At 53.3% G+C, this 22,706-nt stretch overlaps 1 protein-coding gene across 5 annotated transcripts; it reads left to right on the top strand.

Annotated features, from left to right (window-relative positions):
* The first annotated feature begins 571 nt into the window (after positions 1 to 571).
* Positions 572 to 22,492, top strand: EWSR1 (EWS RNA binding protein 1). 5 transcript variants are annotated; one of them, XM_036393238.2, is made up of 18 exons: positions 572 to 638; positions 3,543 to 3,579; positions 3,797 to 3,848; positions 4,307 to 4,360; positions 5,594 to 5,717; positions 11,439 to 11,625; positions 13,901 to 14,068; positions 14,717 to 14,931; positions 15,505 to 15,688; positions 18,376 to 18,413; positions 19,056 to 19,088; positions 19,661 to 19,779; positions 20,097 to 20,226; positions 20,349 to 20,471; positions 20,546 to 20,723; positions 21,153 to 21,250; positions 21,608 to 21,881; positions 22,132 to 22,492. In XM_036393238.2, exons 1-18 carry the CDS (start codon positions 572 to 574, stop codon positions 22,169 to 22,171), a joined length of 2,121 nt encoding a protein of 706 aa, XP_036249131.2. In that variant the 3' UTR covers positions 22,172 to 22,492. The 5 variants fall into 5 exon arrangements, with proteins under 5 accessions (XP_036249131.2, XP_036249133.1, XP_036249134.1 ...); XM_036393239.2 differs by having other exon boundaries at positions 625 to 638; positions 18,379 to 18,413; XM_036393240.1 differs by lacking the exon at positions 4,307 to 4,360 and having other exon boundaries at positions 587 to 638.
* Positions 22,493 to 22,706: the final 214 nt, after the last annotated feature.

Below are 22,706 nucleotides of genomic sequence, written 5' to 3' on the forward strand. Positions count from 1 at the left end.
CAGGCAGGGGGACCCCAACCAGCACCTGTGGTGCCACTTGTTGGCACGTCACCTGTGACACCTGGTGACGTCACATACAGCCCATGGCATCACGCAAGGTCACGTGAGGTCACTCCAGGCAGGTGACGCCGAGTGACCTCACGTGCGGAGAGGCGCCGTCAGGCGACCGCGTGACACCCAGGGCTCACCGCGTGCCGCCGGGCGCGGTGCGTGATGTCACAGCGGCCCCGCACCGCCCGTTACGCCGCAGTGACATCACTACGCCGACCATGACGTCACGCCCCCGCCGCGCTCCCCACTCCGCCTCGCCGCCCGAGCGCCTCTTGCGCGACGGTCCCTAACGGCCGCGGGCCGTACCACCCCGCCGCCCCGCGGGGGGGGAAGCGCCCAGCGAGACGGCAGAACCGCGCTCCGGAGCGGCGGCCGCTGCCCGCGGGGCCGTCCCGGTTCTCTGCCGGCGGTAGAACGGGCGGGCAGGCGGCGGAGCGGGTCGGGCCGAGCCCCCGGAGCGCGTTCTGCCGCCGGTCCCCCCCGGCCGCGCGGTGGTGCGCGCGGCGGGGCCGGGCGGCGCATGCGCGGCGCGGGGCGGGGCCGGGCGGGCAGCGCGGAGGAGGAAGGCGAGAAAATGGCGTCGACGGGTGAGCGGGGCCGGGGCGGGCCGGGCCCGGGGCGGGGGCCGAGACGGGACGGGACCGGACGGGACCCCCGGCAGCGCCACCGCCCCCGACACGGAGTGGCCGGAGGGGCGCTGGGGCGGCGCCGCCGGCCCGTAGCGCCGCGCCCGGGGGCCGCTGGGGTCGGGCCATGCAGGGCCCGTCTCGGCCGTGTCCCCCCCGCGCCGCCCGCCGGGGCCGCCCCGGGACCGCGGGTGTTTCCCCTTAGCGTCCCGGGGGACATTTGCGGCCTCTCGGTGCTGCGGCCCCGCGGGATTGACGGAGCTCGGCGGTCCCCGGAGCCAGGGCTCCTTCCGCGCCCTCGGCCCTGCCGGGCGGGTTTGGGAGCGGATTTGGGATCCTGGAGTGCTTTGGGTGGGAAGGAGCTGAGCGCTCATCCTATGGCAGGGGCACCTTCCACTGCCCCAGCGAGCTCCCAGCCCGGCCCCAGGCGTGGAGCATCCTCTGGGATCTCCATTCCAGCGCCTCCCAGCCAGGAATTCCTCTCCAATATCCCATCCATCCCTGCCCTCTGGCAGTGGAAGCCATTCCCTCTGTCCTGTCCCTCCATCCCTTGTCCCTCTCCAGCTCTCCTGGAGCTCCTTTAAGCACTGAAAGGGGCTTTGAGCTCTGCCTGGAGCCTTCTCCTCTCCCAGCTTTTCCCCATAGGGAAGTGAGGTCTTCCATCATCTCCATGGCTCCAAATTTATGTGAATGAAAAGTTTTTCCACGAGGGCTCCAGCTGGATACAAATAGTTGGGAGCTGAGATTCCCCAGCTCAGTCCACCTTTAAGGTACTTTAAAGCCCAACATCTGATTCTCCTTAGAGATGGAGGATTTTCCTTTTTTCCAGCAAGGAAAATCTCCCAGGCCATGGAATGTGAGGGGATATCACCAACAGCACCTTGGGGAGCTTGAAAAAGAAAAGTCAGTAAAGGAACATCTGCCAATGGAATTGTCAGGATGGGGGTTAAAACCACAGCTGTGTTTTCCCTTAATTCATGGAATTGTTCCTCCTGGGAGCTGCTATTTCCAGCCTCTGGTGTGCTCCTGAGCCTTGTGAAATAAAAGGATGAAGATTAATTTCCCCCTGGAAATAAAAGCCAGGAGATGGGTTTAACTAAATGAACCATAATATTATTTTTTATTAATGTTCTATGTTCCTCTAAATCCCAGCAAATTAAAAGAGAGGCATCACCACAGGCAAACTGCAAATTCCACACCTGGAATTAAACCCTACAGAGGGGGAAATGTTGGGTTTAGGTGGGACTGGGCTGTGAGGAGAAGGGTTGATTGATACCCCTGTGTGGAGCTGGAGGCCAAAATGGGGCTGAAAATGGAGAATTAAATGAGGTTTTGGTGGCTGGAGGGTGAGCAGGGAAGAGTGGAGTGGTAGGAGAGGGAAGCTGGATGAGGGGGACCAGGCATTAATTAACACTCAGGATTTAGCAGAACCACGTGTAAAGCAAATGAAAAAAAAACCAACAAACCCAGAACCCTGAACTGAACAAGGAAAATGTTCCAATATCCCACGTGCCAACGTGAGAGGGAAGTGGGAACGCTGCCAGAGGAGTTTAACAACTTGTGCCTTGTGTCCTGGGAGCAGGGAAAGCTTTGGAGAGCTCCAAGTGTCTTCTTTCTCCCTGTGAGGTGTTCTGGGCAAGGTCAGAGGAATGAATAAGTGCCAGGAATTCCTGCTGGGATCACAGCAGGGCCATTCCTGCCTCCAGCAGGGATCCTGGGGCTCTGCTCCTGCCCAGGAAGCAGGAGGAGAAGCTGGGAGCACACCTGGAGGCTGGGCAGGAAGGGTTTGGTAGGGATGGATGCACAGGCTGAGGAGCAGAGCTTGTGCTGATGGAAATTGTGTTTTCCAAGGGATTCCTGGGGCTCCATGGCCTTGGGAATAGTGGGATAATGGCATCAAAGCCAAGCAGAATTTGCTTCCTGAAATTCTCCAATGCAGGAGTTGAACTTGATCCCTGTGGGTCTCTTCCCACCTCAGGATATTCCATGATTCTGAGAGAAACTTGGATTTCTGGCCAAGCTGTGATGGTGATGGGAGCAGTGGGAGCTCTTCCCACACAGGGATGGCTGGGAACAGCTCCACTGCCCCAGCTCCTGGCTCTGGCCTCCACCAGGAGAAAAATTCTGGGCTCCTTCCTGATCCCAGCTCTGCTGGGAATGGCGAATTCATCCCTGCTCCAGACCCTGGGATGGGAGCTGGAGCTGTTGCTGCCTGTGAGGGACCTGGGAGCTGCAGTCCTTTCAAATTTAGCCTCCTAATTGCCATGTGGATTCATTTTCCATCCCTGCCAGCAAATCAGTTCAGCACAGGCTTTGCTGCTGGGATTTTCAGGGTTTTGCTTCTCCTCCCAGTCAGTGGCTGCCATGGATTGAGGATCTGGGGAGGGAATCACTCCCATCTTGCCAGCTCCAGCCCTTCCAGGGGACAAGTGGCTTTCCAGCCATCCATTTGTGTCCTTGAAAGGGAAGGAGTGAAGGTGGTGAAACCTTCCAGGCCAGCCCTTTCAAAGCAGGCTGCTGGGTTTGTAAGGCTCAAATCCCTGCTTTTCCTTTGTTCCAACCCAAATCCCCCCTCCTGGCTGCCCCCTGGGATCCATCCAAGGTGGCAGTTAAATTGAACCGGGGTCATTTGAGATCAAAGTGGCTGCTGCAAACAGCAGGAACAATGAGGGGAAGGGAGGTTTTGTTCCCCTCAAAAAGGAGGACTGAAAATGTGCATTTACCTTCCACCCTTGGGAAACTGGAATTCCAGTGGTTTATAGCAAGCTGCAGGAGGAAATTCCAGCTGCTGTGCTCTTGGATTCTTTAATTTTATTAAGCTTTTATCAACGTTTTTATTCTTTTTTTCTTCTCCTTTTCTTTTAGATTACAGTACCTATAGCCAAGCTGCAGCTCAGCAGGGGTAAGTAGCTTATCCTCCCTGGTTTAAAAAGATGTAATAAAAGTAAATCATAATTATGGCTTGGGCTTAACTCAGGTATGTTTGGGAATCCTGAGGGTTTTCCTGGAGCTTTGTATTCCCATAGAATTTCAGCAAGAAACCGTTGGGCTGCATGAAAATTTGTCTGGTGATGCAGATTTGGGGCAAGATTATAAATGTCTTTACATTCATTCCACAGCTACAGCGCCTATGCACCTCAGCCAGCCCAAGGATATGCACAGACCACCCAGGTAAAACATGGGGAGGGGGTGCAATTCCTGCTCAGTCACCTGTTTTCCAGGAAAACTGGAAATTCCAAGCAGCAGCATCAAAGTCCGTGGTTAAAAGTTGTCTTGGAGCTTCTCCCCCAGCCCAAAGTGCTTTTTAAAAGTGGAAATAACCTCAACAATCCCCCTATTTTTTGGTAATTTATTCAATCCTGATCCCAGAAAAGCCAAATTCTTGGTGTGTGTTTGACACCAGCACATTGGTGGGTGTTGTAATCAGAGGTGTAGGAGAGAAAAAAACTGGGGAAAAAAAGGGGGGGAATTGCCTGTTGGGAAATGGCAGAATTGGACAAAGGAGGAGGAGGGAATCTGCTTTTTCCTGGAGTTTTTATTGCTATAACTGTTCATACTCTCAGTTGGCTGGACTGCAAAATAATGATGGTCTTTAAGAGATTAACTTAATGCTTATTTTTAACCTTTAGAATCCAAGTTACTACAACCACATTTGTCTGCAAACTCCAAGTATGTTTCCAAAGGTAAATTCTTGTCCTCACAAAGTGCTGTAGGCTTAATTTTCCTTCCCAAGAGGAGGAAGACAGGCTCAGTGTGGGCTGAGAGGAAGGTGATGGTGACTTATTTAAAATAAAAGTCTTTGGAGACCACAACTGGAAGAGCTGCTCCCAGTTGTAGGTGAGGTGAAAGGTGGGAGCAGGATAAGGGTAGGATCAGGAGGCCTCAGCAACTAAAACCAGCTAATTAAACACCTAACCAGCTAATTAAACACCTAGCCAGCTAATTAAACCCCTAACCAGCTAATCTCAGCTGTAGGCACGTGTCCATGGGAAGTTTGCAGCGTTCCCTGCCTCTTGGTGGAGGGAACTTCCAGGGCCAGGATGTGTTCATGTGCTCAAAGCTTTCCTGCTCCTGGTTCAGACCTGTGCCCTGAGTCCAGGAAGGCTGAATATCCCAAAAAAAACGTCCAGAGAAATCTGAATTCTTTCAGAATCTGGAGGTTAAAGCTGTCTCCATGTCACTCCTCGAGCTGTATCCAGAGTTTTATCCTAAGCCAGGAGCTGTTGGAAGCTTGCTGGTGCCTGCAGCATGAGCTGGTAGGGCATGGCTTGGGCAGCTGGTGGCACTGCTGGGCACAGCTGCTCCTCTCCTTTCCTCAGTGGTTTTCAAGCTGGATTTGGAAACAAAATCAAAGAATGGGTGAGGTGAGAGCTGATCCCTCACTGAACACAGGCACCGGAATGGGAGCAGCACACTGGGATGCTGTGGGTGTTCCATGGATCCCATCCTTCCATGCCTGCAGCAACTCCCATTTTTCAAATTAATGGTTGATGGGCATGAAAAATACTCCAAATAATTTAATTGAAACCTTCCTCAGGTTTCTTTTAGCCAGCACCAAAGCAGTTTGACACTGAAGTGACTTTTCCTTGGTGCAGTTCCGCCCTCACAGCGCTCCCATTCCCGTGTTCCAGGTTAAGCCTGGGATGGTGCCTGTGGGTGCTGCTGGTAGCTGGGAGCAGCTGGGAGCTTTCCTGTTTGCTTTCCACAGAGCTGAGGTGTGTGGTGCCAATGTCAAGAGCCTGTCCCTTCAGTCTTGGCAGGGAAAAACCACTCCGTAACCTCCTTGCAGAGCTGACCCGGAATTTCCCGCAGCACCTAAACTTTCACAGCAGCCTTGGCTTTGGGAGTGCTCAGCAGCTGCAGTCCCTGGGGGTTCCCTTGTGCTCATGGATTGAATCTGTGTCCTTTTGGAGCAGACCTACGGGCAGCAGAGCTACGGCACCTACGGGCAGCCCAGCGACGTCAGCTACACACAGCCGCAGACCACGGCCACGTACGGACAGACGGCCTACGCCACCTCCTACGGGCAGCCCCCCACAGGTGAGAGCCCTGCTGGGCTGGGCTGGGCTCAGCCTGCAGCTCTGCTGGGCCTGGCACGGGCCTTAATGTCACCTAGGCCATGGGCAGAGACAGCTTCCACAGCTGAGCAAACTCGGGCACTTCTGGGGATGTGGCAGCCACAGCTGTGGGTAACCCATGACTGCCCTGCCAGGGAACATCCCTGCCCAAAGTCCCATCCAGCCCTGCCCAAATCCCCTCCAGCCCTGCCCTCTGGCAGGGTGAAGCCATTCCCTGCGAAGGAACAATTCCCAGTTCCCAATATTCCATCCATCCCTGCCCAAGTCCCCTCCATCCCTGCCCTCTGGCATGGGGAAGCCATTCCTTCCCAGGGAACAATTCCCAATATCTCATCCATCCCTGCCCAATATCCCATCCATCCCTGCCCTCTGCATGGGAGAAGCCATTCCCTGCCAGGGAACAATTCCCAATTCCCAATATCCCATCCATCCCTGCCCTCTGGCAGTGGGAGCCATTCCCTGTGTCCTGTCCCTCCATGCCTTGTCCCCAGGCCCTCTCCAGCTCTCCTGGAGCCCCTTTAGGCCCTGCAAGGGGCTCTGAGGTGTCCCTGGAGCCTTCTCCTCTCCAGGTGAGCACCCCCAGCTCTCCCAGCCTGGCTCCAGCCCTCCATGGCCTTCTCTGGACTGGCTCCAGCAGCTCCAGGTCCTTCATGGAATGGTTTTGGCTGGGAGAGACCTCAAAGCTCATCTGGTGCCACCCCTGCCATGGCAGGGACACCTTCCACTGTCCCAGGCTGCTCCAAGCCACATCCAGCCTGGCCTTGGGCACTGCCAGGGCTGTGGCAGCCATGCATAAACAGGAATAAATGCACTGTTGAGTTTTCAGGGCAGGGTTTGGGTGCTGTGGGACCCAGCAGGACGTGCTGTGCTCAGAGCAAAGGGAGCAGTGTCCCTGGCTGCTCCTCTGCCCTTCCCTTCCCTGCCAGTCCTGTCACTGGCAGTGACATGTGCCTGTTCTGATCCTGTACCTTCTCATTTTGTGCTTCCCACAGTGGAAGGAGCCAGCCCAGGTTGGGGTTGGACTATCCTGCTCACTCTTGCATGGAAAATTCTGCCTCATCCTGTCAGAACCTGAGGTCCCCTTTGGTGGAACCCTGGAGGTGTCACTTGGTTTTAGTGCCAAACCCTGGAGTGTCAGAGCTCACCCAGGCAGTGACAGCAGGGCTGGGCAAGGCTGCAGTGCTCTTTGCCATCTCCAAACCCTCCCAAATGCCATCTTCATGGGTAAAATCCTGACCACTGTTTAGGTGACTCCAACCCCATTTCCTAAAGGATAAACAGCATCCTGCCCTCCACCTTTGCATGCCCCGTGGTGGTTTTGGATTTCCAGAGCAGATTCTTGTTCCTTCATGCTCCATAAACTCTCCCAACATGTTCTTGGAGCTGGAATTTCCTCCAGATGAGTGTCTGAATGTTTAAAACTATTAAGACAATGTTTAATTCATGTATATTCATGTTTATTTAATGTATGTTTGGGCTGAATATTCAGGAGTTTTAGGAAGCAGATTTTCCTCCCAGTGATTCCTTGGGTGCCGTGTCCTGCACATTCCTGGCAGAGACTTTATAAACATTTTGGAGTTGGAATGAAACACTTCCCAAAGCAAGGGAATTCCAGGACAGACAGACACTGGGATATCTGCCTGTAGAGGCCATTGAGGAATTCTTCACAGGGAGGAGTTGGAGAGAAAATATTAACCAAAATGAAAATATTTACCATCTTTACATGGATCAGGGAAATTCCTGCTCATGAGATCCATATCCATTAGCCAGTGGCACTGGGGGTTATCTGCAGGGCTTTTTCCTTTCATTTAAGACTACCTAGAGAAAAGTTGGCAGCAAAAAAGGATTTGTGAACTTCCAAAATTCCTTTCTTAGAAATATTTACATCCCTGTGACTCCTGTGGACTCCAGTCCCACAGGGGTCACAGGAAACTGCTCTGTTTATATTTTTCCTTCTCCCTTAAGAGGAGATTTGCTGGAATAATAATAATAATAATAATAATAATAATAATAATAATAATAATAATAATAATAATAATAATAATAATAATAATAATAATAATAATAATAATATCAGGTTTGTTTGGTTTTTTTTTTCTGCACAGCTGCATTTTTGTTTTCTTGGTAGGCAAAAAAAATAAATAAAAATAAAAGCTTCATTTTCTTTTCATCCATGAGAAAACCACCAACTTAAAAAGTGGTCAAGCAAAAGATCCTATCAGCCCACAGAGCAGGGCTGTGGCAGCTCTGGGCATGGAGCCAGCCTGGATTTGTCCTTCCTCCACCTGCCTCTCCTTGAGGAGCCAGAGCTGTGGCAAGGAGACTGCAGCCTGTCTCTCCCTCCCTCGCTGCCTTTCATGCTCAATAAACCCCTGGGCCAGACATTGTCATGCCCTGAGACACGTGCACTTCTTACAGTTGGATCCCAGTCCTGTTTTGCTGTGAATCACCTTTTTGTACTGCAGTTCCTTCAAGCAGTTTTTGGTTGTTGTTGTTGTTGCCTGAACAGCCTGGGGTTTGGGTGAAGTGTTGGTGAGGTCAAGGAAATCCAAGGTGTGTGTGGATGCAGCCTCTCAGGATGGCAGGGATGGATTTTTCCTTGCCCTGCCTCCAGGAAAGAGTTACCATCCTCCTTCCCTCCCTGGGGCTGTAGGAAGAGGTGTCTTGGAGCCACCCAGTGACTTTGTTCCAGAGAAAAAAGGATTTGGGAGCAGCTCCCTCAGGTTAGGGATCACTGGGCACCCTCAGACCTGTGCCTCATTAATCAGTGCAGGGTGTTGGCAGGAGTTCCAGGAGTAAATAAATAAAGAGCATTTTGGTGTCCAGGTGTGGATCTCTTGGAGGTGGGAATTGCTCTCTAAAGGCAGCCAGCCCCTGCTTCCCTTTACCTGGGAAATCTGGGGTATGGATATTGAAATTTCTAAAAGGATTTGGAATGAATGAGCACACAGCTGCCATAACAACCCCAAAATATCCCAAGAGAGGCTGGAGAGAGAGTCAGCTCTGCAGCCCTTCTCCAGCCCCTCACTGGTGGGATAGACACAGGCAGGAGGCAGCTCCTCTCCTGAAGAAATCCCTCTGGAAAGAAGGAATCCTTCTGGAAAGAAGGAATCTCTCTGAGTCCAGCCTTTTCCAGTTGATATTCTCTGTGGGTCAAGCCCTGCAAACTTCTCCACCACTGGACAATTCCTAGCCTTGAGTAAGGGGTTTCTTTAGAGGAATTTAGGCACTTTAAGCAGGTTATTATTCCTTCTGTCACCTTTTTCTATCACCAGCTTCTCTGCTGTGTCAGCTTTTATCTTCCTGGCTGGGAGGGGAGGAGAGAGAAGTGATGTAATAGGAATGCCACCCTCAAAACAGCAGCTCTTGAGGTTTCCCAGAGTGTCTAAACTGGGCTTGATTTGTGATTTAGACCTGTGGGATGGGAAATCACTGCCTTTCCTTTGGGACAAACCCTTCCTGCTGTTCCACTGTTCCACGAGGCAAATGCTCCATCTAGAGCTGAAGCTTTAAAATTCAATTTCTTTTTTTTTTTTTTTTTTCCCTTTTATCCTGCTGCCTGTGCAGAGCCAGCAAAGCTTTTTGCTCCCAGTAAGAGCACTGGGAAGGGGGGCCCAGCTGTGGGAGGAGCACCTGGGGCTCCAAATCCAGGGGGAACAGCCCAGGGCAGGGCTCTGGCTGCAGCACAGGGGCTGCAGGCTGAACTTAGCCTTTTTTAGTGTGTGGTCAGGCTTTGGGCAGTTAAAATAAGGGTTTCTTTAACTCCTGGGATTGGTGCTCCCTGTGGAATTGCTGTCTAGCCTCACATTTAAGTGTTTGAGCTGCTCAAATTTGTCCAAGGCTTTAAAAATCCTCCCAATGGGCATCATCCCCTTCACCCTTTTCAGCAACACTTTCCAGAGAACAGCAGACAGGAATAATAACCTTAAAAACTGATTTTCTAGTGATTCCTACAAGTTATTTCCCTGTGGGAGTCCAGTTTACATTCCCAGCTTGGGAATGCCCTGGGATGGGGTTGGGGGGCAGGGGTAGGAAGAGGAAGCTCCAGGCTGCCCTTGTGTGTTCACCAGGCTCTGAGGATCACCAAAAAGCTGAACTTTGGGGGTGTTTTTAATGAATTTGCTGTGCAAGCTTGCTGCCCTCCCTCTGTTCCTCTTTGCTGCTGCCCTGGTGTGGGGGCAGCAGTGGAGCTGTGGCAGTGCCATGGTGCCCTGGGAGGGCACACCGTGTTCTGCTGCTGCAAGTGCTCTTTGCTTTGCAAATGAGGCACTTGGAATAAAATGCTGCAGCCCAATTTGCCTAAAGGAAATGTGTCACAAGCCTCCCATGTTTATTAAAAATCAGAAGTGGTGGAGAAGCTGTTGCTTTCACTGATCCCAGCCATGAGAGCGTTTGGCTGCTCTTTTTTGCTCTTTTTTAATGTTTAACAACATTTTTATTGCTGTTTTTCCATCTAAGTCTCATAATCTTAATTTGAAAACTTGCTAGAAAGGTTGTTAGGAGCACAAACCCAGTGTGTTAATGCCAGTTCACCTTTGAGACAAGGCAAATGCCACTAAATTATACAGGAGCTGTTTGGGGATCCTGGATGTTGTAAAACTCTTGAAAAGGAACTCTGTGAGCTCTCAGCTTTTTCTCTAAACTGAACTGAAATTCTGAGAAAAGGGAAGGTACATAAAACATCAGGAGCTGCCTCATGTGTCTCTTTTGACCTTTTTCTCATATGAAAGCAAATGGAAAGTGCTTTTCTTTTGTTTCCAGCTTTACTGTTTTATAATAAGCCTTCAGAAATGCCTCTGAAAGACTTCCCAGGCCAGGTTTTGTGCCTTTATTTATCAGAAAAGCTAAAAGGATGGGACTGTACTTGCTAAATCAGTTGGATTTCTTTTATTTTGGAGCTCAGGGGGGTTTGTTACCCTGCCTTTGTTGAGGAGATGCTCCATGTCTCAGCTTGCCCTGCCTGAGCTCTGGTTGCTGTAAACAATCCTGAGTGCTGGTCCAGGGGTGGCTTCCAGAAAGCTCCTGAGATTGGGATTTTGGGATGCTGTGATATCCCAGTGTCTGTCTGTCCTGGAATTCCCTTGCTTTGGGAAGTGTTTCATTCCAACTCCAAAATATTTATAATATTCCTGCCAGGAATGTGCAGGACACGGCACCCAAGGAATCACTGGGAGGAAAATCTGCTTCCTAAAACTCCTGAATATTCAGCCCAAACATACATTAAATAAACATGAATATACATGAATAAACATTGTCTCAATAGTTTTAAACATTCAGACACTCATCTGGAGGGGCTGGAGGCTGAGGCTTCCCAAGGTGGGAGAGGGGGGTTCTGTGAGGAAAGCAGAGGGGCAGGGTGGGGTAATTGATGATTTTTGGGTTGTCTGAGGAGGTTTTGTCTGTGATGAGTCCCAGGAGCACCACAAGGACCAGAATCTGAGATATTTGAGAATGCTGGAGAGGGACCTGGGACAAGGGTCTGGAGGGACAGGATAAGGGGGGATGGCTTAGGGTTGGATGGGATACTGGGAAGCTGAGGGGGTGACACAGAGCAGCCGTGGCTGGAGCGTGTCCCATGGCAGGGGATGGAAGGAGATGAGCCTTGAGCTGCCCTGCAGGCCAGGCCGTGCCGGAATTGCCGGTTCCTGGCCGAGGCGTGGGGCTGAGCTGTGCTGTGTTGCAGGTTACAGCGCCCCGACCGCCCCCCCTGCCTACAGCCAGCCCGTGCAGGGCTACGGCAGCGCCGCCTACGACACCAACACGGCCACGGTCACCAGCAGCCAGAGCTCGTACGCAGCCCCGGCCGCCTACGGCACCCAGCCCGCGTACCCCGCCTACGGGCAGCAGCCGGCCCCGGCCGCCCCCGCCAGGTACCGCCCTCCTCCTCCTCCTCATGGCACCGCCCTCATCTTCCTCCTCCTCCTCCTCCTCATGGCACCGCCCTCATCTTCCTCTTCCTCCCCCTCCTCATGGCACCGCCCTCATCTTCCTCCTTCTCCTTCTTTTCTTTCTTCTCCTCTGTCTCTTCCTCCTTCTCCTCCGCCTTTTCTTCCTCCTCCTTCTCATCATCCTTCTCCACCCCTTCCTCATCTTTCTCCTCCTCACTGTCACCATCCTCATCATCTTCCTGCTCCTTCTTCCTCCTGCTCCTTCTTCTTCCTGCTCCTTCTTTTCCTTCTTCTCCTCTCCTCTGTCTCTTCCTCCTTCTCCTCTGTCTTTTCTTCCTTCTCCTTTTCCTTCTCTCTTCCTTGTTCTTCTCATCCTCTCCACCCCTTCCTCATCTTCCTCTTCCTCAGCATCACCATCCTCATCATCCTCCTCCTTTTCCTCCTTCTTTTCCTTCTTCTTCTCCTCTGTCTTTTCTTCTCCTTTTCCTTCTCTTCTTCCTCCTTCTTCTCATCATCCTTCTTCTACACCCCTTCCTCATCTTCCTCCTCATCATCACCATCCTCATCATCCTGCTCCTTCTTTTCCTTCTTCTCCTCTGTATCTTCTTCCTTCTCCTCCTCCATCTCTTGTTCTTCCTCCTTTACCTTCTCTTGTTCTTCAGTCCTTTTTCTCCTCATACTTCTCCTCCACCCTTCCTCAACCTTTTCTTCCTCCTCCTCCTTTTTTCTTCCTCCTCCTTCTCTTCTTCCTCCTTCTTCTCTTCCTCTTGTTTCCCCTCCTTTTCCTTCTCTTCTTCTTCACCCCTTTTTCTCCTCATCCTTCTCCTCCTCCTACTCGTTTTTTCTTCTTCCTCCTTCTTCTCGTCTTCCTCCTTCTCCTCTTATTCCTTCTCAATTTCCATTGCTTCTTCCTTCTTCTTCTCCTCATTCTTCTCTGCCACCCCCTCCTCATCCTTCTCTTCCTCCTCCTTCTCCTCCTTTTTGTCTTCCTCCTCCTCTTTCTCCTCCCTTCTTCTCCCCCTCTTGTTCCTCCTATTCCTCCTCCTTCTCTTCCTTCTTCATCTCCCATTACTCCTCTTCCTTCTCTTTCTCTTCTTCCTCCCCCTCCTCCTCCTCCCGTTTCTCCCCCATCGCCCCCAGGCAGCCACATCAGGCTCTGGGCTCTCAGGCTGCAGCAGAGGCTGAGTCCTGCCTGCTCTGAGTCCTGGGGTCAGGCAGGATGCTGGGTGGATGCACAGGCTGCAAAACATTTCCTCTTTAGGTCTCACCCCTCTGGGCACTGCCTGTCAGCTATTGAGTCCAATTGTTTGCTCAGAGGATATGGAAAGTTTAGAATACATAATGGGAACTTGTTTGGGAGTGAGTAAAAGCTGATTTATTCCCTTACCTGGTGTGTGTAGCAAGCACTGTGGGAAGGAAAGGCAGAGCCTGGCACAGCTCTGACAGGTTACACTTTAAAGGAATGTAAATTTGCTGGATGAATCCTGACACTGCGTATAATTTTCCCCAGCTTCTACAGCAAAAGCAACTCACTCTGAGAAACAAATAGAAATTAAAGACTCATAGAATCCTTGGAGTTAGAAAAGCCCTCTGAGATCATGGAGGCCACCACCAGCCCTCTCCCCAAGTGCCACATTCACATGGCTTTTAAACTTCGGGGCAAACAAAAGGGGATGTGTTAATCACATGCAAAGGGTTCTCAAATTTCAGGCCTTGAGAGTTAATTCTAAACGCACAATTGTGAGTGGTTTGGGTTGGAGGGGACCTTTAAAGGTCACCCAGTCCAAGCCCAGCATCCTTCCTCCTCTATGGGATCATTGGGGATAACGTGTATGAGGCAATATCTGCCTGAGCTGGATTCTGAACCAAACAATGGGGCATTTCACTGCCTGCTTCAGCTCCTGCTTCAGCTCCTGCTTCCCCAGGGCTCTGCAGGAGCAGCCCTGCTGGCATTCCACAGCCTCCACTCAGCCCCACAGCCCAGTGGCTTTGGGAAGAGCAGGAGCTGTGGTGTTCCATGCTCTGTTCAGGACACTGCCTGGGCCTTTCCTGGAGTGTGCAAATACCAGGCAGTGAATGCTAAAATGGTGTTTATTGCCTATTCATTGGCTGCTGCCAGAGTGGCTGTCACCAACCAAAGCCAGCTTTAATGCTACCCCAAAAATGAGCTCCCAACCCTCAGTCCTGGGGAATCTGAGCCCTTTGCTGCTGCCAGCTGTGGGGCTGGGCACCAGTGTTGTTCCATATTTCTCCCCAGACCCCAGGATGGCAGCAAACCAGCAGAGACCAGCCAGCCTCAGTCCAGCACGACAGGCTACAGCCAGCCCAGCCTGGGCTATGGGCAGAGCAACTACAGCTACCCCCAGGTGCCTGCCAGCTACCCCATGCAGCCTGTCACTGCTCCACCCTCCTACCCTCCAACCAGGTAATGCACTGCTCAGCTTAGGGGCCTTTCTGGGGGGATTTTATGGAAAAGGAGCTTTGGTGGCCTGGGAGGAGGAGCTGTGCTTCTTGTAGTTGTTGTGGTGGGCATGGGGAGGCTGTGGCTGAGTGTTGAAGTGTCTCTGTGTGTGCACATCTGAGAAGGAGAATGATGACAAATGGGTTTAAGACATTTTCTACATTTCTTTAAAAATTTTAGTACTTGATAATTTTAAGAGTTTTCCTAGCGTGACCTTTTGCTGCCTCCTTCCACATACAGCTTAGCCCAGGAGCTCCCTTCTCCCTTCAGGTGCCTTTAATGTGACTTCTAAAGCATACACTTGAAATTCTCAAAGCCCAAGCTGCATGAGAGGAGCTTCTTGTATCCAGGGCCTGTTACCTCCATTACCACTGAGTTTTGCCCTGGCACTTGTTCCTTTTCCTAGAGGTGTGAATAAACTGGGATTGGCCACATGGTTCTTGTTTTCACAGCCCTCGAGACTGGCCTCCATAGGATGACTTCAGCTTTTAAAGTGATTTACAGCACTAAATACAGCCTCTAATTGCATTTTGTTCCAGCATGAGCCATTCCACGCACTCTGCCAGGGAATTGCCTCACCATCCCACCTTTCCCAACGTTTCTCTCTTCCAGCTATTCCTCCACACAGCCAAGCAGTTACGATCAGAGCACTTACTCCCAGCAGAGCAGCTACGGGCAGCAGAGCTCCTATGGCCAGCAGACCAGCTATGGCCAGCAGAGCAGCTATGGCCAGCAGCCACCTCCCACCAGTTACCCACCTCCCACTGGATCCTACAGCCAGGCCCCCAGCCAGTACAGCCAGCAGAGCAGCAGCTACGGCCAGCAGAGTGAGTGGGAGCCCTGGGAAGGAGCCCTGGCCTTAGTTTGGATCTAAAACTCTGAGCTGGGTTGAAGGGAGAGGGGGTTGGAGCTGGGGTTTGGCCTTTCTTGGTGAAAAATGGCATCTCTGAAGGCAGTGATGGGTTGGGATGGGGAAAGGGAAGGTTCCTCACCTCAGGGGAAAGGGAACACAGAGGCACAAAATGTTTGTGGGGAGGAGTTGAGGGGGCTCAGCCTGGAGAAAAGGAGGCTCAGGGGGGACCTCGTGGCTCTGCTCAGGGCAGGAGTTGCTGGGGTCGGGCTCTGCTCCCAGGGAATGGGGACAGGATGAGAGGGATCAGCCTCAGGGTGGATATTGGGAACATTTGTTCATGTTGGTCAGGCCCTGGGCAGTAGTGGATCCCCATCCCTGGAGTGGATGTGGCACTTGGGGACATGGTGCAGTGGTGGCCTTGGCTGGGGGAACAGCTGAAATCAACACCCTCAGAGGGGTTTTCCCAAACTGAACAACTGCAGCGTGGCTGGAGCTGAGGGCAGGTGAAGGGGCTGCCTCTCCCTGACCTGTTTGCCCCCTTGCCCAGGCTCGTTCCGCCAGGACCATCCCAGCAGCATGAACATGTACGGGCAGGAATCCGGAGGCTTCTCCGGCCCCGGGGAGAGCCGGAACCTGAGCGGCCCCGAGAGCCGGGGCAGGGGACGAGGGGGATATGAGCGAGGAGGAGGCATGAGCAGAGGTGGGCGGGGAGGAGGACGCGGTGGAATGGGGTAAGAGCAAAGCTTTTCTCCTTTTCTCTAATTCTGGTTTACCCATAGGATTTGAAACTCAAAAAGAAGGGACTGAAAGGTTGACGTTCCCAGCTGTGTTTCCATGGAGGACATGTGTGTGTGTAGCAGCATTGCTTGTCATCCATGGAAACATTATCCTAAGGGAAGTAGGAGCAGGATGGTTGGTTTGTCCTGCAGCTGGTTGGGCCCCCAGGGAGGGGGAAACTGGGGGTAATGCTGGCCCTGGCACTTTCAGCTCCCTTCACGGTCGCCCAGAGGTGGAATCCTCTGTGGGGTTTAACAGTAACTCTGGGTGGAACACACACAAACCTCCCAGCAGCTCCAGGGGGTGCTCCCCGGGCCTCAGGAGCGGGGATTTTGGCAGGGCAGGAGCCTTGTGTCAGCCTCCTCCCGCGGAGCCTGCGAGCTCAGAGTGCCACGTGGAGAAGGAGCCCGAGCACAGAGAAAGAAGTGCATTGGCTCCCAGGCCTGCTCCCCCTCGGAGCATTCAGGTGCTCTGAATCAGTTTGGCCATTTCACCTGATGGCACAACCTGGTTTGGTGCCACCTGTGCCTTCAGGTGTGTCCCCATCCGTGGAGGTCGTTCTGATGGAGGCGAGGGAGGAGAACCAATCCCAAAGGCTCCTCTGAGAGAGAATTCACAGCTTTGTGTGTGTTCCATCCCCTCACCCCGGTGCTCAGAGCCATGCAGAGTGTCCCCAGGTGTGGCACAGGACACGCTGTGCCCACCCTGGTGCTGGCAGGGGGGCTGTGATGGCAGCTGCCCTCCAGAGGCCACTTCTTCCCGTGTGGCACAGCCCCGGTTTGGCAGTGGGTGGCCCCATTCTGCATAGCTCTGTTGCAGCCCATTGACGTGGCATGAAATCTTTATCAGAGAAATCCAAGAAAGAATGGAAAGGGCTGGTTTGTGTGGGAACACATCCAGCTTGGAATTGGCACGGGTGGAACAGAGTTCCAGGGATCTGCATAAAGATTTCAGCCGTGCTGTATTGATCTCTTAACGATGAAAGTAGATGTAGACACCTGAAATGTCTATCATCACATCTTCAAATTTCTAGCCCCTTCCGAGCTTCTCGTTGCCAAAGATTTGTCACCTGTCTCTGATCTCACACCTTAATCCCAGCTCAAATTTGCCTCCCGAGCGATTTCCCACCTGGCCAGACCCTTACAAAGGGTCCCCCCCTGCCCCAGCCTTATGGACGTAGAGTTTGTGATGTCCATAGAACAGGTGGCTTCAGGGGACACCCAGGGCAGGTAGGGGAACTCGGCCCACCTTAGCATGCTGTGGTGATGGATTTCAGTGTCTCCAGCAGGTAAGGAGCTCGATGTTATTAACATGCCCTTTTTCATTGCCTCGATGATTTGATATTTTTATGAAAATGGAAAACTTTTTAACATGCTTTGTCGCATTTATATGCTACAGGTTACAAAGTGAGAGCCTTGTAAACACCTCAATACTTAAAAAGTACCCGTACTCAGTACTCAGCCGGCAGCATAATGAAAAGTGGGACTAGACACGGTGTCCATATGGAGAGGAAAAATATACATAGAATATTTTTAACCCAATGTATTGATTGTATAAACGGAATCCTTCTGTAACTTTGGTAACTGCATACTTGTTGTTTGGTAATAAAACCAGAGGAGGGTATACTACTACTTTAGAATTGTGTAACGTTAAAGAAAAAAAAAAAAAGTGTAAAAATCTTATGTTTAAAAAGAGAGACATTACGTAAATGGTGTGTACTTTAACGAGAGGAGGCAAAGCTGCATGCAACAGCTCGAAATTCTGTATTGACTTTTTTTTTCCCAGTATTAGAGGTGCAATACTTGCTAGAAAAATTCACGGTGCTCTCCCTCCTCCGCTCGGCTCCTTCCAAACTGCTTGCTGGCTCTCCCAAAAAAAGAGCAAGAAGCAGCCCAAATCCTTTCTCAAGGTGGCATTTTCCTACTTCACCACCACGCTCCAAAGCAGTTTTAGCTGTGAATGCTTCAGCCAAAGCTTTTGGTGAAAGCTGCGGCCCTGTTTGCATTGGCACCTGCCCAAAAGTGAGTGTGTCCACAAAGCTGCACCCCAGGCCTTGGAGCCCCCGCTGTACTCTGTAAGTTCTCCCTCCAGAGAGTTGTTAAATTCAGTAGTGACCTGAATGTATGGCTTTATTCTGAGGGTTTTAGGGGCGATGTCAGCTGAACTGTGTTGTAGGTCTCGCGTGTGGTTTGTCTCCTTTTACACTGTTAAATGTCAGGGACCCGCGGGCCCGCGCTGCCACAGGCTGAGGGTGCACCTTGGTGGACACACCGAGGGGAGGGAGTTGACCACTGAAACACCCCCAAATTGCTCTTCAACAACAACAACAACAAAATAAAACCCGACTTTGATTACAAACAACCCCCATTTCTCAGCCAAGTATTGCACTGATGATACCCGAGTAATAACGCCAGGGCACCGACAGCAAAGCGGTGCCTCAAACCACACCAAGGTTGCTTTATATGTAAAGAAAATTTGAGCGAGCTGCCCTGAAGAAAGGCCTAGTGCCGAGATGAGAGAGAGACAGAGAGATGTTTGGAGATGTTTAGCCAGTGCCCTTCTCCCCTGTGAGCCGCAGAGGCTCAGAGCGGTGCTGGCTTTGTAAAGGGAAAGGCCTTCATTTCTTCGTTTATCCCCCCAGCAGCGCTGGAGAGCGAGGTGGCTTCAATAAGCCTGGTGGTAAGTTTTTGAGCATTACAATGGATAGTGTTAAAAAAAAAAAAAAAAAAAAAAAATTTGCAGTCAGTTTTTTTTTTTTTTAGCACGAAGTGTAATTTTTTATTCGTTTAAGTGGTTTAAAAATGACAATATGCAACCAGACTGTAATGGGTACTGCCGGCGATGCCCAGGGGTATGCGGACACAGTGGAAGAGTTGAGCAACCACTCCTGTAATTTTGGGGAAAAGAAATGGTTTGGATGTAATAATTTTTTTTTAATATATATAGATATATTAAGTAACTTTTATTAATGAACTTAAAAACTGATTGGCTTGGTAAAACCTTTTAAAAAAATCAGCGTTAATAGTGGTTAACGGTTTGAAACCTGCTAAAAAAAAAAGAAATCAGTGTAATAGTGGTTATTGGTTGGAAAAAATGCTTAAAACCAGTGTAATAGTGGTTTTTGGTTGGAAAAAATGCTTAAAACCAGTGTAATAGTGGTTTTTGGTTGGAAGAAGTGCTAAAAGAGCCACCTGATGGCCCAGTAAGGTGCAGTGCTGCTGCTTGTGCGGCGCAGGTCGTAGCTAGTGTTGTGTGTGTCGGTTCTCCAGCCCGCAGGGCCCCCACTAACACCCTTCCCTATGCTTCTCTCCCGCCTGGCAGGACACATGGAGGAAGGACCCGACCTGGATTTAGGTAATTCCCAACAAACTCCCTCCCCAGGTTGTGAAACCGACGTTTGTGTCCTCGTTCCAAGGGCTGTGGCCACCGTGGCATCACCCCACTGCCACTTCCAGCCTTTCTGGCTGTTCCATCATTTCTTCGTTCCCAAACAGCTGGAAAACCACCACCCGTGGTTGGGAGCTGCTCCCCCTTCTCTGCAGGAATGCAGGGGGTCGGGGGCTGCTCTGGAGCTCTTCCAGGGAGCCTGCAGCACCCCCAAGCCTCGTCCGTGGCTTGTCCCTTCCTGTCACACAGGCGTGGCTGGAAGTTCTGCGTCAGCCTTCCAGCATCGGAAAAGGGGGGTGGATGTCCTTGTGTGGGAGCCCAGGGGGCACCAAGGTCTTCCTCATCTCTCCTCTGGGATGTGTCCTGAAATAACCTGGGGCTTCTTCCCACGTGGGTGGGTGTGGGCTCTGTCTGGCCGTGGCACTCGGGAGGTGAGGTGGGGACAGCAAAGCTGCAGCCATGGAGGGGATGAGAGGATGGAAAGAACTCGGCCCTGGGGTATCCCTGCCCTTCCTCTGACCCTGGGAATTGTCTCCTAGGCCCCCCTATGGACCCGGAGGAGGACTCGGACAGCACTGCAGTCTATGTGCAGGGACTCAATGATAATGTGACCCTGGAGGATCTGGCAGATTTCTTCAAACAGTGTGGTGTTGTCAAGGTGAGGGGACATCAGTGACCCCGTGCTGGCAGAGGGAAAAGGGTCACCCAACCTCCTCCTCTTCCTCCTCCTCCTCCCTGCCTATTGCTCACATCCTTCTGGCCCCTCATGTCCAGGCTCTGGGAGAGGCCTGGCAGGGCTGTTTAGAGCCTGTCCCTTCATTTTTGGGGTGTCTGGGCAGTTGCTGTCATCCATGGTAGGCCTGGCCCCTTTCTTCTCTCCTGGAGTCCCTGCAGTGAGCTGCTGGAAAGCAGAACAGTAAATGCCAGCTGGGCTGTGGGGAGACAGGGCTGGGGTGACATTGCGCTGTCCCTTAGATGAACAAGAGGACGGGGCAGCCCATGATAAACCTGTACATCGACAAGGAAACGGGCAAGCCCAAGGGCGATGCCACCGTGTCCTACGATGACCCATCCACTGCCAAAACTGCCGTGGAATGGTTCGATGGTGAGTGCTGGGCGACGTTTGGGGGTGGAATTCCAAAAACTCCCCCAAGTGTGGGGAGCGCCTGGGTGCAGGCGTGTGTGAATCAGGATTCACCGATGCTGCTGCCATTGTGTCCCTCCCAGGGAAGGATTTCCAGGGCAGCAAGCTGAAGGTGACCCTGGCCCGGAAGAAGGGCCCGATGAACAGCCTGAGGGGCGGGATGCCCCCCCGGGAGCAGCGGGGGATGCCCCCACCCCTCCGTGGAGGTACCGTGCAGCCCCCCCCGAGCTCTGCCCGTCCTTCCCAGGGCTCCCAGCACTAACAGGGCTCCTTCCCGCAGGTCCAGGGGGCCCCGGTGGCCCAGGGGGTCCCAGCGGGCCCAGCGGCCCCATGGGCAGGATGGGGGGCAGAGGTGGAGACAGGGGTGGCTTCTCCTCGAGAGGACCACGGGGATCCCGGGGGAACCCGTCCGGAGGGAGCGTCCAGCACCGCGCCGGGGACTGGCAGTGCCCCAACCCGTGAGTACCCCACAGCCCTGTGGGCAGTGCCCCAACCCGTGAGTACCCCACAGCCCTGTGGGCAGTGCCCCAACCCCTGTGGGCAGTGCCCCAACCCCTGTGGGCAGTGCCCCAACCCCTGAGTACCCCACAGCCCTGGGCCATGCTGCAGCTGGCCAGGGCAGAATCATCCCAGTCATCCCAAAATCACTGGCTGGGCCTTCCCAGGAAGCAGCTTCCAGCTGGCACAGAGGGAGGGACGGGGTCACTCCTGGGGGCTGTGGGTGAGCTACGGCTCCTGTGGGCAGCCAGGCCCCCGCCCCACTGTGGGAGCTGTGCCCCACGTCCTGCCCTTGTGTCCCCTCTCCACGTGCTCTCCTGCTCGTGCTTCCCAATGTCACCCCAGCTGGAATGCTGTCCCACTCTGGCCTAACTGGAATTTGTACCCAGGGGCTGTGGAAACCAGAACTTTGCCTGGAGAACAGAGTGCAACCAGTGCAAGGCGCCCAAACCGGAGGGGTTCCTCCCACCCCCCTTCCCTCCTCCAGGTACGTTTGGGGGGTTCCCAGCCCCACTTCCCAGCAGGACACCCCAGGCCTGGCCTCAGGCTCCTTGGGGAATGGCTGGGCCAGCTCCAGGAGCTGCCAGGGCCTTCATCCCTCGGTGAGCCATGACATGGAGACTGGGATTTCTTCTGTGCTAACTGGATTCGGGGGGGGCTCTCAGCAGCACCCCAACTCCCCAGGGCACTGCTTCATCCTTAATGAACCCTGAATCCTCTCGGGCACCCAGCAGCTCGCAGCCCTTCTCCTGGCAGAGCTGGGCGTGCTGGGATGCCGGGGTGGGGAGCAGGGCTCGGGCTGTGCTCCCTGGGGCTCACTCCCGGCTCTCTGCTCCTCCCGCAGGCGGTGACCGCGGCCGAGGCGGCCCCGGGGGGATGCGGGGCGGGCGCGGCGGGGGCCTCATGGACCGAGGGGGACCCGGGGGGATGTTCCGAGGCGGCCGCGGCGGAGACCGAGGCGGATTCCGAGGTGGCCGGGGCATGGACCGAGGCGGCTACGGAGGAGGCGGCCGGAGAGGAGGAGGAGGAGGCGGCCCCGGGGGACCCCCCGGACCCCTCATGGAGCAGATGGGAGGAGGAGGCAGAGGACGGCGCGGAGGGCCGGGAAAGATGGACAAGTATGGATGGAGGGCGGGACAGGGAGTGATGGGAGGGGACCCTGGGGAGGGGGAGACCCTGATGGGGACAAGGTGGGGGGGGGCTGGGGTGGGACAAATGGGTGGGGGGGGCAAGGGGTGAATGGTGGGGGGTGGGATGGGGTGGGGGAAATGGGTGCGGGGTCTCTGGGTGAGGGGTTAAGGAGCCTCCCCGACCCGGGGAGGGCTCCTGGGCCCCACGACTGACCCGTTCCCCCCCCCCGGCCCACAGGGGCGAACACCGCCAGGATCGCCGAGACCGGCCCTACTAACGCCGCCCCCCCAGAGCCGCATTTACTACCAGATTTATTTTTTAAAACAGAAAAAAAATGTTTTAAATTTATAATTCCATATTTATAATGTTGGCCACAACATTATGAGTCCTCCTTGTCTGTACTTTAGTATTTTTCACCGTTTGTGGAGAAACATTAAAACCAAGTTCAACGGTAGCGTGATGAATTCTTTCTTCCCCCTCTCCCCCAAAATAAAACCGGTTGTTTAACGCGCCCCCGCCCCCCTCTCCCCGCCTGTAACGCTGTGAACGGTTGTGACGGTTGTTTTTTTAAATAAAATTCCCGCTGTTTGTAACCGCACCATTGCTGGCCTTTCTTGAGACCACCCGGGGGAATGCGGCCCCCGGGCCCGGGCCGGGGTAGGAGGGGATGGAGGGGAGGGACGGAGCCGCCCGGTGCATCCCGATGTGCCTCAGTTTCCCCAGCGGGTGTGAGTTCCGGGGAAGGGAGGGAGTGTGGGGGGAGGAGGAGGAGGATGCAGATCAATGGAAGCGGGGAGCCACACCCGGGCGGG

Source organism: Molothrus ater, chromosome 18 (genome assembly GCF_012460135.2).
Source record: "Molothrus ater isolate BHLD 08-10-18 breed brown headed cowbird chromosome 18, BPBGC_Mater_1.1, whole genome shotgun sequence".
Lineage (NCBI taxonomy): Eukaryota > Metazoa > Chordata > Aves > Passeriformes > Icteridae > Molothrus > Molothrus ater.